This window comes from Emydura macquarii, unplaced genomic scaffold, assembly GCF_026122565.2.
Source record: "Emydura macquarii macquarii isolate MOO-44397 ecotype Brisbane River unplaced genomic scaffold, CSIRO-AGI_Emac_v2 contig_1348, whole genome shotgun sequence".
Lineage (NCBI taxonomy): Eukaryota > Metazoa > Chordata > Testudines > Chelidae > Emydura > Emydura macquarii.
Window position 1 is genome coordinate 19,306,850 of NW_027131485.1, and position 19,464 is coordinate 19,326,313.

General features: G+C 37.7%; 1 protein-coding gene across 5 annotated transcripts in view; it reads left to right on the top strand.

Moving 5' to 3' along the window:
• Positions 1–19,464, top strand: part of CLEC16A (C-type lectin domain containing 16A) — a 166,881-nt gene that overhangs the window by 137,598 nt on the left and 9,819 nt on the right. For 3 of the 5 annotated variants that reach the window (XM_067551308.1, XM_067551309.1, XM_067551310.1), the window contains exons 22-23: positions 11,592–11,741; positions 17,611–17,730. In XM_067551308.1, coding sequence (XP_067407409.1) covers positions 11,592–11,741; positions 17,611–17,730 — 270 coding nt within the window. Of the gene's footprint in view, positions 1–11,591; positions 11,742–17,606; positions 17,731–19,464 lie in introns of all 5 variants that reach the window. The other 2 variants (XM_067551312.1, XM_067551311.1) reach the window with 2 other exon arrangements.

Below are 19,464 nucleotides of genomic sequence, written 5' to 3' on the forward strand. Positions count from 1 at the left end.
AACTGAGCAAGCGAGAGTTTTTCTGTGCCTGGCTCATTAGCAGGGATTGACTGAAATGAAAAAGTGGAATTGAAAGTTCTGTGATTGTTCAGAAAGCAGTTTCACTCATTCTAACAATCCTTGTGTTTTGCCTGTGTGGTCTGAAGGCAAACATTGATTGTTCCATTTCCCAGCATAACTGGTCTCCCAAAATGCGAGGTATGTACCAGAAACCTAATGTGCATTTACTTATGAAAAAATAAACTTCAGTGGGCATGAGTGCTACCAAACTCCTTCAAATCTGAGATAGTTCTGTTTGTGGTTCCCTTCATATAAACCATCAGGCGCCATTGTGTGCAGCCTCCAGTTTGTTAATTCATCTAAGTGACTGTGGAAGATCAATCAGTTTGGTTTTTGAAACAAACATAAATAAATTCATGTGTTTTACAGTATAGATAGCTGCTTACTAAATGGTTCTGTTTTTTTCTAAAATAGACCTATTCTATCATGGTTATGGGTACATTTTAAAACAAATTTTGATCTGAGACTTAAGAAACATTGACTTAAAATACCAGATAGTCCTGAAATGTCACTGTAATTCTTTCACAGTGGATAGGTGTATGGTCTTGATGAACGGGACAGAATAGTGTGAAAGCATGGAACTGTATGGGTACAGATACAGCTTTTAACTGCACACCTCATAATCTTTACTGTTCCTACCATTCTCTCCATAGATTCTTTAAAATGGAGCCAGGAAAGGCACTTGTATCCTAATATGAAGGATTGTGGTTAAGTAGAAGATTTTACTGGGAATTATGGAACAAAGTGATAGGAGATAGTGTAGAATATCATGACATGTGATAAGAGACTTTATGATGGATTTATGTATTATTGTAACAATTACATTTAGAATTACAGGAAATGAAATCCAAAATCTTATATAAACAGAAAAGTATGAGCACAATCTCAAGAGCCAAGTAAGTCCCCAGTCCTGCAACTAGTTCCATGTTGGTCTAAAACAGCATGTTGGCATTATAGGTATAACTTTCTGATTTCCTTACTTAGCAGCTGATAGTCTTAATATATATATTTACTTTAAGTTTTCGTGTCTGCACTTGAATGTTTCTTTAGGATCTTAATAAATTGTTTCTTTCCATTCCAGATGCCAGACCATGATTTAAATCAAAATATTTATGTAAGCAGACCCAATTAAAAAAGCAGTGTTTTGAACTACAAAAGCTTGAGTGCATCCAAGAGAGAATATTTTTAATTTTCCATCTCATTATGTAATATGATGTAATGTTAAAAACTCAGGCTGAGATTTTCAAAGATGCCTGAGAATCAGGCACTCAATTTCCATTGAAAACCAGTGGGATTAGGGGACCTAATGCCCTTTAAAATACTCTGAAAATCAAGGCCTCAATGCATGGGGTTAAATGCTGGCCCTATAGAAGTCAATGGAAGTTTGCTCTTCATTCCAGTAGGGCCAGGATTTCACCCATAGTATGCCATGTGGACTTCACTGTGGTATCTCTTATAATTACAAGGTATGTAGCAACAAAGTTTTTGTACAGTGATAAACGAACCATTTAGCATGTCAGTGTATTTTTGCATAAAGTTGGAACTATTAATTTGGTATTTTACCTTTGATTTTTCCAACTAAGGTACTAATAAAATGTTTAGTGAGGGAAGCAGTGGTCATTTCATGTTCTGCTTTGTGGGCTAATTAAAAAACAAAATCCAAGAAATGGTTAAAAAAAGTTGTTAAAATAAAGTGTCTGCCAATAGGAAATTGGAACATCAAGTTCCTTAATCTATGTTTAATACAGAATTAGTTTCCAGATCATAAATGCAGGAATCATGTCAGAAACAAACAAAGACAAAAGAGAGCTAAAAGAGGGAATCAATGGGCAAATGATGCTGCAAAGAAACAGACGACAGAGTTATTCGGCTCTGCTTTAGAAATCAAGGCTCAGCCTTATGCTAAGGTTATGATACAGCTCATGTAGACAGAGCTGAGCTAGCTTTAATCTAGGAGTGAAGCTGCAGCACCATGGACATCCGCACCAGCTAGCCATCTCAGACAGTGTCCACCGTCCCATTTGTACAGCCCACGATGAAGCCCTTGCTGCTGTGTCTTCATTGCTATCAGTACCTAGCTTGCTTGGTACAAGAGCTGCAGTTACAGCCCATGATTGCAGTGCAGTCATGTCCTTGGAGAACCCACCATCCTCATATATATCACTTAACCAAAAGAAACGCAGTTTACCTTAGACTTTAGTTCCTCCTGTGCTGCTGAGCCATTGGGCAGTCTAGTTCCTAATTGTGATACTTCTGCCCAGGTGACGCCAGCGCATTCAATATTCTCTCTTGGTATCGTCTTCCAGTTTTTTCTTGGCCTTCCTCACATAACAATTGCAACACATTGATAGTTACGAATTCTGTATTTTTCTAATTTTAGTTTCAAGTAACTGAGGGCTCTAAATATTCCAGCATGTTTTTAATTTAGTTTATGAAGCATTATACCATTTCAAACTTCTTTATCATAAGTAAAGAATGTTTACATGATCTATGCTTAATTAGGAGGAATCCCTCCCAGGTTATGCATCCATTTTTTTTTATAGCTGCTATCATCAGAATTTAAGCTCCTCTGTTTTGCAGTGCTTGTTTTTTAAATATATATGAATACAGACTCCGTGTTTTATTTTTGTTATAAAAATGTGTGAAAAGCCAGTATAGATAATATTTTCAGAGGCGTTTTGATCTGCACAAATCAAAGTCCAGTAGCTCAGCCTTGCAAGTTTTTGCAGGAACTCACATTGCTCAGTGTAGAAAAAAATAAATACTGTGTACTCCCATGGTAACCTGTGTGTCGTAGACTTTCTCTAATTCATTTCTATTTTGCTTTAAAGGGCCACAATTCTATATCATCTTCCCAATTTTCTTTTTGTTAATTACCTATTAAGTTTAAGTAAAATGGAGTATAAATGATTATACAATACTAAGATTATACGATGATGAGGTGATAAACTTTTGGAATAGAATTCTTACTCTGTAAACATCTGGTTTTTATGGACATCATATTTACTTTGAAAATCTTACAAATGATTAAAGTGCAGGTGTACTGTACACCTTTCCGTTCAAAGGGCCACACGCTTACCATATAAAAATACATGTAAGGGCTAGAAAACTTCCAGGTTTCTGTCATCAGTCTAAATGATCTGATCTATCTTGTGTTTTTATAAGGCATCTCTTGCTGTGGTATGAAAGAGCAGGAAGTTCCTCCACATTTACTCCCCCACACATGCCACCAAAATGGCAGGAGATCGTGTCCCTAACCAACAGACGCTGAGTCACCTTCAGATGAGCAACTGCATAGTCCCAGTGAGCTTCCTCTTTCCTCATGATCACAAATCTCCAAGAGCTAAGCGTCTGTTAACTAGAAATAAATCTCTTGTGGGCAGTAGCAATTGCAGCTGTAGAGTAGGAATGACTGTTGGTTCAACTAGCAATGACTTTCTGGATAAGTTTCCTATTTGGAAACCTGCCTAATCCTCAGGGGAGCCTGTCATGCAAAGAAGCAGGTATAGGTCAATACTGAGGAAACTTGCTCCTGCCTTCCCCATCTTGAAGACTCCTTTCATGATGCTCACAAAAGGTAAACCAAACCAACAACCAAGTTCTTTTCCTGTAGGGTTTGGTCTTCTGCATTGTCTCAGTTTTACGTCTCGTACCACATCAAGCACTTTTTCAGTGTTTTTAATAAATAATAATCCTTCTGAAACATTAGGTTTAATATTAATCTATTACAAATTGTTCTGGAGCCATTTACAGAGGGGAGACTCAATGTCACATAATAGACTGAGTTGGGAAGGAAAGAAAGTGCTATAGTGGAAGTATACCTTAGCTGTAGCAGCAAAATTACTTGTTTTCTACCCTATCCCTTTATGTGGCACTATATGCTGAATAGGAAGCTGAAATACCTTTTCCTTTATTTGCTAATGGCCAGATTTTCTTAAATGCTGAAAATCTGTAAATCACACTGCAGTCACTAGGAACAGGAGATATTCAGCATCTTTGAAAACCAGTCCATAATCACTTTGTGCTAATTATTATGTTATCTAGATCTGGAGTTTATTTAAAAAACAAAAACTTTTGCTGCAGGACATTGTGTGGTCCTACTTCACTGGATCTTTATGAAAATAGGTTGGAAAATGACATCATTCGGGGTTTAAAATATCATGTGACTTTTTAGAAAATAATGTAAGAGATCCAAATTCTAAATGAATTTTCAGAGTAATCTGCTGTGGGTTCTGACTACATTTAGCGTTATTTATTGTGAACTGGTATTTCATTATGTGTATTAATGCTTTAACTGGGGCTGTAGTGTAGCAAGAAAACCATATATTCAACTTTCCATCTTTTGAATAAATATTTTTATTCAAAACTTTCTTGATATTTTCCTAATTAATTACAGATGTATGGAGTAGGAGCTTTGGGGACTACCACTTTGTGCCGTTAAACTAAATTGGGCAGTCATACTTCTCAAGTGTCCCACATTGTGCAGGACATCCCACATCTGACTCTGATTTTTAAATTAGTCCCACATTGCCATTTCAAAGTCTCTATTCTTCTGGTTTGCAAGTTTTCCTGGTTCTGAGCTGTACATCACTGCCATGCTCACTCAAGCAGGTAGAGCAAGGCAAATATATGAAGGTAAACAGCTGTAGCCAACTACCAGTCTCTAACATGACAAGAGCTTGCATAATTTTCACTTTAGCATCTTAAGAGAAGCGTGACTGGTAGTACAGGTATAAAAACCATATACAAGTTGCAAGATTACTGGCATTTCTGGAGTTCTACTGCCTTGATCCAATTTTCTTCATTTTGGATATTTTCATACCGTTATTTTAGCATAAACATGAACTGCAAAAACTGCAGTGCAAGCCCTCAAGTCACCACAGCAGAGAAGACAAAAGAGAAACACAGAAGATGTGAATGTAGGTATTCCACATTGCAGAACAGCTGGTACAGAGCATTCACCTGGGTCATGGATAGTCTGTGTGGACAAATATTTGCTTTCTGCAATATCTGCAGATATGACTTTACTGTGATCCAGGAGGATATCATGATGTTATGCAGCATGAAAAGTCAGAGAAATATCAGAAGAATGCCAGGCATGCTACTGGGAAAAGATGAACGAATTGTTCCTTATGCTGAGTACATCCAAGATAACAGAAGTCGCATTTACCAGTATGCTAGCAGCCCTTAAATTATAATTTTCTTGTGGAGACCACCTCATAAAAAGTATCAAAAAAATTCTGCAAGGACCTTGGAATTATAAATTAGATGAGATGCAATATTATAAAAGCCAGTTGGACAAGTATTCCTTGGACGTTTTGGGGCTCAAGTATCAAAATAATAATGCAAAAATGTGTCAGGAGGTTCTATTCTGTGTGTACTTGGAACACAGACATTGATGATGTTAAACTGCTGGAATTTTTGTGGGCTCTTTTGATGAGAGCTTACAAAAGAGTATGATTCAATTTTTGGACATGCCCAAATGTTTATCAGGCACTGGACAAGCAATGCTTAACTGTGTCATGGACTCTGAGAGATTGTGTACCTCATGAAAATATTGTTGCCCGTATATCAGACAATGTGGCATCAATGCCTGGGAGAAATAACTCTGTGCAGGCTGAAACAAATCAAGCAAAACCTAGTCAACATGGGCTGTCCTCTGCCATGTAGCAAATATCTGCAACAAATCCAGAATAAAACTTTCAGTACCTGTTGACCTTATTTCTGATGTATACTGTCACTTCTCCTTAAGAGATCAGCTGTTTAAAAATGCAGCCAAGGCTGTGTCTGATTTTGCAGCCCCATTAGAAGTTACAAGTAGTGCGGAAGAAGCCAGTCACCTTATGGATCAGTTTTCAGTGTATCAGTTCCAAGATATAGCTCACCTTCTACAAGAACCAATGGAGACAGACCGATTCTGGAGCGCTGCGCTTAGAAGAACATGTGCAGCTTGTGGAGAAATAAAATTTTTTAGACACTGGTAATGACTGGTTTGTGTTTTGCCCCGCTCAGATATTGAGCCTGAACTTGCTTTCGGCATTGTGACAAAAGTAACACTTGACCTGAGGTACAGCCTCAACACTAAATCATTTAACTCATTGATTTCTATTCAAATGAGTGAAATCATGCATGCTTTCAGGCACAGCAGCTGAAGAAAGTGTTAGAATTGGGAAGGGGAGAGGGAAGCAACCCGAGTACCCTGTCAGTGAGTATTAGGACAAACTGACTTTGTATTTTAGTGTAAATAGTAGCTTTCTACAAAAAAATGCCTTTAGTGCACAGAAGTATTGTTTAGTTGCATTAAAACAACTTCCTAGCTATTTGCATGCTTTTATTGGACACTCTGTTTTATTGAACAATGTGTTCAATAAAAATGTGATGTCTCTCATGTCCCTCATTTCAAGGTGTGTTGTCCTTCATGCTGAGGTTCACTGTCTCTCATTTCAGGGTCTAGGAATTGAGAGGTATGGGTACAACGGCTTATACCAAATGGCCTTTGGGGGATTTCTGGGAGTACAGTAATCTTTTGGGGATTTCTTAGAATCATAGATAATCCTGACAAGTATTGCTTGGCAGTTCCTTTGTACAGCATTCAGAGTACACGTTGCTGGAAAATAGTACCCATCACATTTTCTGAATAACAGAAAAAAATCCCTAAGTCTCTTGTATTAGCCTATATAGAATAAGGAAGTAGTGGAGTCCCATTGTTAGTCATTCAGATCTGGACTGGACAAAATATTTGATTACATACTTTACAAAGCAATGGGCATGGGATGGACTGAGCATTGGAACAGGAGCTGTGCAATATGGAATTTCAGACAAATTATAGTTGTGTGGCCATAGGAGTTAGAAATGGACAAGACGACAGTATTTTGATACTGAGTTGGCATGAAGACTGGATAAGGTTTTGCTTAATAATGAGAATATACTTATCCCTTTAAAAACATTCTGTACAGTATAATTATGGGCTTCGACTGAAATCTTTTGCAGCATCCTTCAGAATAGGGTTCTTCATTCCTTTGGCCTATTCAGCAGAAGTTTGTCTGTTGCATAGAAGTGTTTCAGAGTCAGTTTCATGCAAGTCCTTCCGAAGAGTTGGAAGAAAGTGGAGAAATAAATTCTGTTTTCCACCTCCTTCTGAACAACACAGGGCAACCAGTCTCAGAATACCATACCAGTGTTCCTTTGCATATTAGGAAAGAACAGATATTGGAGTAATGCTGTGGCCTGATTTGTGCAGGAGGTCAAACAATCCTTTCTGTGCTTAAGATTTATAAATCCCCCTTAATTATAGGTGCCAGAGCTAAGGAAACAATGCCATTAAGTGAACACCTTGTATATAGCTGCAAATGCCATCTCTCTTTGAAGAAAAATGGCTCTTGCAGTTTTACAGTAGTTGACCATTGTTGGAGCATCTATTTCTTCACTAGTGAAATCCTCATCCCCTTATGAGTTTGCAGAATACCACCATCACACAAGGGCATTCATGCAGACAGACCGATTGACCATATCTGAACAGCTTTTCTTAAGGCAGCATTCTAAAACTAGCATATATATGTGACACTACTCTGTCCTGTGCATCTTTGCATCTGATTCACCATTGCTTGCAATTCCAGCTAAAGCATACACTGGCATTAAATTATGTAATGGGATCTGAAACATTTGCATAAGACATCCAAACTTCTGACTAAGCTACTAACTAGTGTACTCTTTTAATGACCTTTGGAAATTTTTGGTAGCAAAATGCTGAACTCCACAGAAAAGTAACAGAAGGGTAGCCTTGTTAGTCTGTATACAGCAAAAACAGCGAGAGTCCTGTAGCACCTTAAAGACTAACAAATTTCTGCGGGCGTAAGCTTTCATGGGCTGCAACATCTGACGAAGTGGGCTGCAGCCCACGAAAGCTTATGCCTGCAGAAATTTGTTAGTCTTTAAGGTGCTACAGGACTCACTTTTCTGTAAAAACAACGAAACATCATCTGATTTTGACTCTCAGGTTTGAGTTGGAATTGGATGGCTTCATTTTAACAGATTAGAATCACTAAGCTTAACTTTTTATAAACAAGTCCACACACAATATTTCAGTCTACACCCAGTGATAGCCAATAACAGTACATACCCAAAGAATTATCCAACAGTTGTCATAATAAAATACTTGTCCTAATCAAGGAATCCCACAAATTGTTAAATTAAATCTGTAGTAATAATGAGTCATACCAGAAGTTTATGAATATTGATAGGCTCAGAGGTCACTCATATTGTGCCACTTTCCTGGGCTCAAGTAGCAAGCTTTCCTTTTACGTGTGTCCAGACGATGGCTATAGGAATAACCCACTAAGCAGACAGTATGCTTCCTATTTAATGTAAAATGCTATTACACGATCTGAAAGTCCAGCAATCAATAGGTTTCAGGTGTTAAAGTTTATAAAAACATTTGTTGTCAAACCCTTGTACCAAGTTGTGAGGTTCAATCACTAGTTCATCAGTGAAAGCTAAATCTGTTAATTGCTTGGTGCTGCTGATTGGTAAGATACATCCAGGTAAAACACACCAGCAGTCCTGTTGAATTTAGCAGATACATCCTAATGTTCACTTGATTTCAGTGAAATATGAATGGATGACAGTACAGCTGGTGCATTAGAAAGCTAGTAACCAAATGGCTGAAAGTCTTTTGTACTTCAGTTCACAACACTACCTCTGTATATAAAAATGAAACTCCTTGAGAGTGTTATGCACACTTCTAAATACAAGAACAATTTTTCTTTCTGATCTAGAGGAATTAACATAGGATTTGGGGTCTCAAAAATGCCTAATTTCTGATCCTGGTTTTGCTGCTGATTTGATTTGTGACCTTGGGCAAATCATTCAAGCTAAAATTTTCAAAAGTGCCCACTCATCATGGTTACCTCAGTCTGTGGATGCCCGGTTTGGGACACCAGAGGTCTGATTTTCAGTACCTATAGTTCTGTCAGATGTCAGTGCATGCCACAGGTGTTCAATATCTCTGCAAATAGGATTTTAGGTGTCAAAAGTTGGGTACCTAAAAAATAATGGTCAATTTTCAAAATGTTGGCCTGGACTTCTGTTTCTCCATCACTAACATGGGCATACTGAAACTGGCCTTAGAAGGGTGAAGATTGAGCTGCTGTTTTCTGCATTTTCCTTCATCACTAATAGTCCTGTAGCAAGTAGTAGCGCTAAATGACCCTTGCAGTGATGTGGGAGGCAAAAAGAATACACAGTGATTGCTACAATACCGACTAGCAGAAAATCTTCCTAAATACCTGAAAAGAACTGCAGCACACTGTGCCCTGTCCCCTGTAAAGAGCCACAAAACACTCCATGTTTTGGGTAGAAGGAAAAATGGGAGATTTTCTGGTTTTACTAATAGTCATAAGAATATAAAAATGGCCAGACCAGTGGTCCCTATAGCCCAGTATCCTTTCTTCCAACAGTGGCCGATGCCAGATGCTTCAGAGGGAATGAACAAAAAGGGGCAATTATCAAGTGATCCATCCCCTATCATCCAGTCCCAGCTTCTGGCAGTCAGAAGCTTAGGGATAGCCAAACCATGGGGTTGCATCCCTAACCATCTTGGCTAATAGCCACTGAGGGACCTATCTTCCATGAACTTATCTCATTCTTTTTGGAACCTAGTTATATTTTTAACCTTCACAACATCTTCTAGTAATGAATTCCACAAGTTAACCGTGCATTGTGTGAGGAAGTACTTCCTTATGTTTGTTTTAAACCTGCTGCCTATAAATGTTGTTGGGTAGGTGAATAATACTTCCTTATTCTCTTTTCCCACACCATTCATGATTTTATATACCTCTGTCATATCCCCCTTAGCTGTCTCTTTTCTAAGATAAACAGTCCCTGTCTCTTTAATCTCTCCTCTGTTCATTTATGTGTCTGATAGTTCTGTTCTTTAATATAGTTTCAACAATGTTGCCTGGCACTGATGTTAGGCTTACTGACCTGTAATGATCAGGATCACTTCTGGACTTCTTTAAAAAAAATTGGCATTACATTAGCTATCCTCCAGTCATCTGGTACGAAGGCTGATATACCACAGTTGTTAGTTCTGCAATTTCATATTTGAGTTCCTACAGAACCCTTGAGTAAACACCATTTGGTCCTGGTGACTTATTACTGCTTATTTTATCAATTTGTTCCAAAACCTCTAATGACACCTCAATCTGGAACAGTTTCTCAGATTTTGTCACCTAAAAAGAATGGCTCACGTGTGGGAATCTCCCTCACATCCTCTGCAGTGCAGACCAATGTAAAGAATTCATTTAGCTTCTCCTCAATGGCTTTGTCTTCCTAGAGTGCTCCCTGTAGTACCTTGATCGTCCAGTGGCCCACTGATTGTTTAGCAGGCTTCCTGCTTCTTACGTACTTTAAAAAATAATTGCTGTTAGTTTTTGTGTCTTTTGCTAGATGCTGTTCAAATGCTTTTTGACCTCCTAATTATACTTTTACATTTGACTTGTCAGAGTTTATGCTCCTTTCTGTTTTCCTCAGTAAGATTTGACTATCAATTTTTAAGGAAGTCTTTTTGTCTCTAACCACCTCCTTTATTCTGTTTAGCCATGGTGGCATTTTTTTGGTCCTGTTAATTGTGGTGGGGTTGGGGTTTTTTGGAAGAGAAGGGGGTCTATATTGTGTTTGAGCCTCTATTATGGTATTTGTAAAAAGTGTCCCTGCAGCTTCCAGACATTTCACTCCAAATTCAGGATTAGATATTTTTCTCATTTAAGAAAAGCACAGATGTGAAGCCTTTAAAAAGTATAGGCCAAACAAAGCAGTTCTAATAGTGCTTAATATGTTTCCAAATCTTCTTCAGAGACAACAGGCTTCAAGTGGTGATGGTATAGCCCATAGAAAAATGCTGCATAATAGAATCTGTACTGTACATTTCATGAATAGGGGGTTAAAAGTATTCTTAATTTAGACTAGAGGAAGATCGGATACTATGTAGTACTCTGCCATATTCTACTGGGGAAAGTCTCTCAAACAGCTGGAAAAAAAACCATCAAACGTCAGCATTTGGTTTGACTGATGAAGTCCCCCAAGGTGGTGATTTTCCACTGAGAAGTGCTATAAAGGTTTTCAGTCTCACGGAGACAGCTGTTTCCAGTGTAACCTTAGTAAAGCTCTCTTTTTGGCAGCTTGTCTTTGAATTTTATTGAAGCCAGTATTTACTGCAAATTAGCAATAGCTTTCAGGTATACATTTGATCATTGTCTGTCCATTTTGTTTCACAAATTGATTTTGTGCCTTTTATCAGGCACCTCTGCGTCCTTCCTTCGTTGTCCACCTGTAGCACTTTTCAGTTAGGAATTGCTTTGCTTCTCAGCTGTCCCAGCTGCAGGTGACCTTTAGGTAGCTCCCTTCAGTCAGTGAATTTAATCAATGCTAATGTGAGGCACTGTTGTGCCTCTCATCCATTCTCAATTTGCCCACCTGACCATACTGTCCTGTTTGAATTATTTGTTATTAAATTTAATTGTCTTGTTTTGTAGGTTTTGCAGTAGCCCAGTGTATAAACCAGCACAATCCATCACCACTTTCATCGCCATCTCCTTCTTCCAGTGGCAGTGGAAGTACTGGACGCTGTGATTCAGTTACTGCTAGCTCAACTTCCACTCCTTCTGCAGCACAGAGTCCATCAGGTAAATCACTATTTTCAGCCTAGGGTATACACTAGTTTATTTTATAAACTCTTATTGGATTAAATTGTAAGTGATGTTTCAGACTTTTTTACAGTGCTTGATGTTTTTGCAAGTGTCTGGGGAAAAAGTAAATCAGGACACAGATTGTAAAGATCTTTTCAGCTTTCTGGACTACTTTAGCCAGTGGATACTTTACTTTTGTCAGTGCTTATTTGAATGCTGGTTAAAAGATGCACCTTTACCTGCTTTTGATTTATCTGCTAGCAAGCTGTCTATCTTAGTTCGTTTTAAACTGGAATTATAATACTGCATATATTTATAGCTCATCATCTTGTTTGCTGGAGCCCCTGTAAATAAGTGTGAGATTCCACATTCAGTGTAACTTTACGCAGCTGAATGTTTCTGTTGACGTGCTACTTCTTATAGTTGTGTGGGACTTTTATTTTTAAACATAAAATGACTCACTTTTATGTATTTAAATCTGACAGTTATTTTTGTACTGTAACTAATAGGACAAATATGATATATTTCAGCATAAGTGTTATATCTAGGTTGTTACATAGTAAAATTTGGGCCACGACTAATGTGGAGTTTTGATTAAATAGGCATTTGAGGAGACTTGAATACATACATTCCATTGGTGGAGAGGAAGTTGGCGCATATGCTGGCAATAGTGACTTGCTTTCAAAGGTGTGATGTAGCAAACCAGAGTGGTGCCATCTTTCAAAAGTGCTTAATGTGAATATTTACAATGAGATGTCTTGTTGCATCCTAGTTAGGGCTTTCTTTTCCATTCATCCTTTAGTTGTGAAGTATTTGTAGAGCATCCCATAATGGCATTTTTCCTGAACATCCATTATATTGATCCATTCATTGACATACATGAGTCAGAGAGCTGCTGAGACACAGAGTTAGGGGCAAGGCAGAAAGGTCATTGTGAAGCAGATTCTCCTGAAAATGCTTCCATTGTACACCTGCTCCACTCTACACAGTTTGGGTTTTCAAAATTGAGACGACTAATTTTTTTTTTTTAAATCAAGTTGGACAGCGGTTCCCAGGCTTGAAATGTGGATAATCACCTGCAGTTCTGATGACCATTCTGAGTGGCCATTTCATTTTCTGATCTTAACTCTTAGGCATTCTGTTGGTAGCATCATTAGGGAGCCTGGAGAGAGAGACCTATTTAATAGAGAGACCTATTTAAATATTCTGTATGGTGCTGTATTCTAAAAATCAGATATTTTTTTATGGTTATGACAAGCATTCCACAATCCACACATGAAATTCTGAACCAGTTAGTAAACACTAAAAAATGAGGTAACATCAATCTTATTTCAACATTTCAGAAGTACAATCAGTTAAGATGCATGAAGTACTATTTACTCCAGTACCAATAAAGTGGCATTAAAAACATCTTCAGAAGGTATATAAATTTGATAAAGATAATATATTGTGTGTTTACATAGCCAGTCTGTGGTGAGGTATAGATGTTGCATATTTAACCTTAAATCACATCTTAAATGTTGCTTAATTTTTCAGTGTCCACTTATCCTTAATTACCACCTGGTCAGAAAGTGAAGGTTCATTCAACTGTCACTCTATAAAGAAATGGACACAGAAAAGCCTGGTTTTGAGATGACTAGTTTTGACTAAAATCACTTCTCAAGATTTTGGGTATTTATAAAATACTACCAATTGTTTTTAATCAAAATCCAGAAGAGGCTCTCTCAATCTGACCACAAATAAAATCTCTGGGAAAATTCATAATTCTCACACATTTAACTGATTGGACTCTACTCTGTCAAGGAGAGAAATGAGTTAGATTCTAAGATCCCTTATGAATATGCCTGCTACCAGCCGTAATCCAGGAAGCTGTAAACGCCAGTATCTCTGATGAAGACACCTGGGGAGTGGTGCTGTCTCTAAGGTGGCCAGGATCGAAAGCACTGAGGGCTTTATAGGTGAAAATCAAAACATAAACTTTTCACTTTACCCAGAAACAACCTGATGGTCAGTACAGATTACGCCAGGTGATTCTCCCTACAAGAAGTACCACTTAAGTGGGCTGCAGCAATTTACATCCGCTAAAGATTGAGCGGTCTGCAGGTATAACCCCATGTAGAGCACCCTACAGCCCTCCTAACTGGAGGTTAAAGCATACATCACTTTGAAAAGTCCTCATCTGAAAAATTGAGGACATAACCTTCTTGCCATGCGCAGATGAAAATACTCTGTTATTAGTCACAAGAAATCATTGCCTGTCATAATCCTTTGTCTCACTCTATGTACAACATGTAGAGAAATTTGCATCACCATTTTGATATAAAACAAAAGATGAAATTCTAAATGCTGGACTAAAACTCGTCTTTTAGTAATTTGCTCAGAGTTTTGAAATGACCTTGTAGACCTTTATCATTTCTGAGTTGTACAGTCCTTGTTAGCTGGTGATTACTGAAATCAGATCCATCAAAAGAGAGAAGTATGTGGGGTATCGAGGGACTGGAGAGATGGTAGGGTTTTCAAAAGCATGGCCTCGTGCAAGATTTATATAGACAGAAAACATGTTTATATAGCTGAGGAGAATGCCATCAAAAAACTCCATCTAATGTCCATATGCTGTACTTGAATCTTCTGTATGATCATGAGCTGGCATAAGTAAAGGTGCAACCTGACTCTTTCCAATGGTGGCTGAGAAAAAAATAAGAACCCAAAATATATCTTTGTTACACATATTGCAGTATTGCCCAGAGGCCCCCATCAGGAACAGAGCCTCATTGTGCTGTACAAGCGAAAAGAGAAAACCCAAAGAGCTTTCAGTTTAGGTCTTCTGCCACTGTCAGAAGGAATCCTTCTACAGCAAGACAAATATTCTTCATTCATATAATAGTTCCTTATTTTATACTATTAACAGTGTTTTCGGGTTATACATGGCCACTCAAACTCAACTACCTGAATTCCTGCCTTGAATCATATTACTTATTGCAGGCAGATATCTTTTTTTTTTTTTTTTTTTGGTAGCCAGCCATGAAATCCATGAACAGTCCAGCTAATCCAAAGCAGGTATTTCCTTATGTAGTGATATGGAAAGATGATACTGTATAGCCAATGACATAGTTCACAATCTTCCAAAGTCATCTTATTCAGTATATTGTTTCTGGTTTCCAGTAAACTTTTGTTTATTTATTCATTTATTTAAATCCTGTAATTGAAAGTGCCCAGTCAGGTGGGGCTTTTCATTGTTCGCTACAGATATCAGAGTAAGGTTTTGAAATGTTTGTTTTTCAGTGTCCAGGTGGATGAGGTCATATCTTATTGGACCAACTTCTGTTGGTGAGCAAGAAACTTTCGAGCCACAGAAAGCTCTTCTTCAGGCTAAAAAGATATTACTTCACCCACCTCATGTCTCTAATATCCTGGGACCGACATGGCTACAACTCCAGTGTTTTTCAGTGTCTGCATTTGGAATTCTGCTAAACCAGTTAGATTGAGTGAGCTACCTACATTAAACATAACCCATGTTCTGGTTAGTTCACAGGTACAATCTTTAAAATTCTACTGCTCAGCAGGAAGGAATCCTTAAAAAATAAATAATAATAATAATAATTAATAACAGGATCTCACTAGTTTCCCTGAATAATCTTTCAGGGCAGAAGGGGATTCTAAAGCTCCAGAGTTCTGGATGGAAGGGTATTTTAGCTCTTAACCTTCCCTCAAATAGCTTTATGGAACCATTTTCAATGCCTTTCACTTCTGGAAGTGCTGCCTCTGAAATCTGTACTCTTAAAAGCAATGTGGTTGTATTGACTTACCCTGAATTGTAGAAACAATAGCATCCTGCCAGAAAGTACCCCTTCTAGAAGCATCAATTCCAGGAGAAAGATCACTACAAATACGTTTTCTTTAAGCTGATTCACATAGGATACCTGCAATCAATTTACACTGCATCTGGCTTATCTCTATTGCAGACAGTGATCTTAAATAAATTCCATTCTATACCTATTTGTAAAGGCTGGTATAAAGTCTTTAAAATAAGGGTTTAGATAAAAATGTGGTGACATATATATAATTGTTTGTGCTGTTTTAAAAACTAAGTTGAAAGGCTATTGATTTTTTCCATAATCATTCACAAAGAGGAGAGTCCAATTTTTTTGTAACTCTGTGCACTATAGATGCTGACTCTTTCAATGTTTAATCTACGTTTCAAATGTATTATACTTGGGAAAATGTATCCCATTGAACAGCTGTTAAAAGGCATTTTCCAACAGGACTATTGTGTAGTGTGCCCCAATTGTTGAAAGTTACATAATAATCTAGAAATCCCACCCCTGCAACCTTTAAGTCCTTGTGTAGAAAATTTTGGGGTTTAATGTAGTTCTTGCAAAACTCTGATTGTTCCTTAGAAGTGAAAAAGCAGAAGTTGTGTATTGGAATAAAGGAAAGTCACTAAAGGGAAAGAACAAGCAATACAGTCAAAACAAGTTACATGCATTAATAGGTTTTTTTACTTGTTATTCTGGTGATCTTCCTTGAAGTAATGTGCGGATATGAACAGTTGCTATGTATCAGATGAAAATGTTCTCCTGTTAGTCATACTTTTTGAACTTATGCTATAACCTCTTTGGCTTAGTTACTGAAAAATGTATTATTAAACGTGCTTATGTACGTATGCTAAGTGGAACGGGGAAGCTTTATACTTCTGTAAAATTTATATTCTAGACTACAGGATATATTCATTATTGCACCATTTTTAACTGAATATTTTTAAACCTGTCAAGTCATAAAATGCAGCTGATTTGATCTTCCTTTAAGAAAATATCTAAGGGAGGATAACGGGAACTGGTGATATATAAGCCAGCACCTAAGTAATGAATATTGGGGCTTTCAGGAGGTTTTTCCTTTCTTGGATGCCATTTAAAGCACAATGTGCTCCTAGTTGTGACAGACATCGCTTTGGAAGTGAATGGATTTAAAATGGAAAGGATGATCCTTTGTTGCTGAGTAATTTGCATGCTGTTTTGTAGAGGATATATATTCCAAAATTCTGAGTACTGGGATCCTGTAGAAAAGCAGTGCGTGCCACCTTGCTGACACCTTCCCTGTCCCTTCCATTTGTGATTCAGTAACCTACTGTGGTGGTGTTTCAATTCTATTATGCTAGTAATCCTCTCTATTAACTAGGTACAAAAAATACTTATGTTTAACTAAAGTTTCTTTTCCCCACCTCTATCTATGTGCTAAGCAGTCTCTCTCTTTTCTTAACTGCTGGTTGTCACTTGATATCTCTTTAAAATACTGCCCTTGGCTTTGTTAAAATCCAAGTGCAATATTTCAGTTTCATGTCTTTGAGTAGAAATATTGGATGGTCCAAAATATTATCATTTTGGCAAGATAGCACATGCTATCATATAATTTATTGCCACTGAAGGATCGGAATATTACTATCACGCCAACATTTCTAAAAGATTGCTTCTGCTTAATATTTTTTAAAGTGTCTTGTCACATCACAGTGTAAAAGCCTCAGTGTGACTTCAGCAAGAGTTTGGCTGGTGTCAGAATTGCAGGATCTGACCCTAAATATCGTAACTAACTCTCCAGATACGTATGTAACAAAATAACATGATTTAAATTGGTTTGTAAGGAACATTATGCGTGCGCACACACACATTAGCTTCAGAAGCATTTTCCTAATTTACAAGATTCTTAATGTGACTTAAGATACCACTCAGAATACCAGCAGTTATGAATAAGTCCCTGTTCCTTATTCATGTTAATACTCTAATGTTTATCCTTTGTGTCCATTCCAGTTTCCCTTCTCTATTTTGTTGTTAAAGCCTTTGTATGATATATCGCTGTGTTTTCCTCTAGTAAGGTCTGGCAGGAAAGGACGACGGCGGGTGTTTAGTCTGTCGGAGGCTGACAGTCACGGTGGACACTGGGTTTAGGTCTTCAAGCAGCAGCTGCAACCGCAACTCGTGCAAAATCACTGCAGGCAGGTTCCTCCATAAGATTTCAAAAGCCAACAACATTTATTAGAGCTTAGCCATTGTCTTTTTCTATACTAACAGAATGACTATCTACTGTTATAGGCATGAGATATATATAACTTAAAATAGCATCCACTTGTATTTGGTTATTCTACTTAAGAGCATCATACGTAGATATAGCAGTTGACTTCTAAAGGTTTTAACTGATGGTTTCTCATGTTGATTATTTTTGGTTATCTTGCTAAAAAAACTCAAATTCCTCTCCTTGCCTGGAAAAGGTACCTCAAGCCTCCAGCTTTAAAGCAGCCATGTCTTCACTTGAACAGGGGTAGCTCTGGCTCCAGTGAAATTCAGTAAGCAGAGGTTTCTAGTTTGGCATGAATGCAAACAGCCGGCCAGCACCAGGATCTCTAGCCTGAAACTCAGGTGAAAGAGAGACACATTCAGCTAAAGATTGTCCAGGATTTGACCAGTTACGTTTTCTATTCCTACAAAAATTTTCAGAACCCAGTCAGATGTTGTTATGGAATTATTTTTTCTGGCTTTGCTTCAACCAGGCAATTAAACATTGGATATGAGAAACAGGGAAAATTAGCCTCAGAACATTACTGAAATTTGCAAAATACTAACTGTGTTTAATTGGATCAAACTAATCTCTTTTTGTATTCTTTATAGTAGGGGCATAAAAATGGAAAATATTGCCTGCTTTGTTGGATGATATTATATAAACAACGTCCCTCATTGTTTGTAGATTTATTAAAACTCTTTTTACTTGGTTTCCTAGTTACATTTTAGTTGTTTATACTTTATCTTTTTGTAATGTTGCTGCATGGTTTAATTAAGAGGTTTTAGGTCATGTCTGACTTTTTTTTTTCTTGCTCTGCTCCTTTCTGCCTCTTTTTTCCAAGTTACTCAACTTAACACTCTTTCATTTTTGTAAAATGAATCTAGGTGTTATCCTGCACGTGCTGAGCAAATCCTGAGGGTGCTGTGATCCTCGCTTATCACTGCAGCTAGTGGGAAATACGGGCACTCAACACCTTGCAAGATGTAACCCTTATTTTGCAAACTCTAATTTCAAATTACTTAACTGCATAAGAAAAAAATGTTACCCAATATCTTTCAAATGTTAATTTCCCACATCTGCCCAGCACACTCTCATTCCTAGGGGTTACTGCACAACCCAGGAACTAGAGAACTAATTAAGATTAAAAAAACCCTCCTCCTTCCTTTTTTCTGCAAAAGTCAAACTGAACTGGAACCATATGTGCCACATTTGGGAAAACTCTGATTAATATCTTATCATGGCTCAGAGACGGAAGTGCCTGAATAACATGGGAGGATTCTATTCTCTCAAGATACCAGCTGCTTTGATACACTCTCTTGCGTCTCAGTGCCTCATTGATTTGATGGAGGCTTGAGAGCCAAGAGTGAGAATACAATGAGAGATCTTCAAAGAAGCAGAATATTCCCTCTCTAGGGCATTTTCAGCTGGGCACAGGGCAGGAAGTACTGTAACACAGATCTTGGGAGAATGTGTATTCTTTCCAAATGTCTAGCCAGTTGTTTGGATCAGATATAAATAGGCATTCAAACCTTCAGATGCTTCTCTGCACTGAACTCAAACTCCAAACATTTTGTAGTTGGTGACTAATATATTCTCTCATTGATAGAATGATATTGAAAGACAGTAGCTCAGTTAGCACTTCTGGAGGCTACACATAGAAATCCTTTTACAT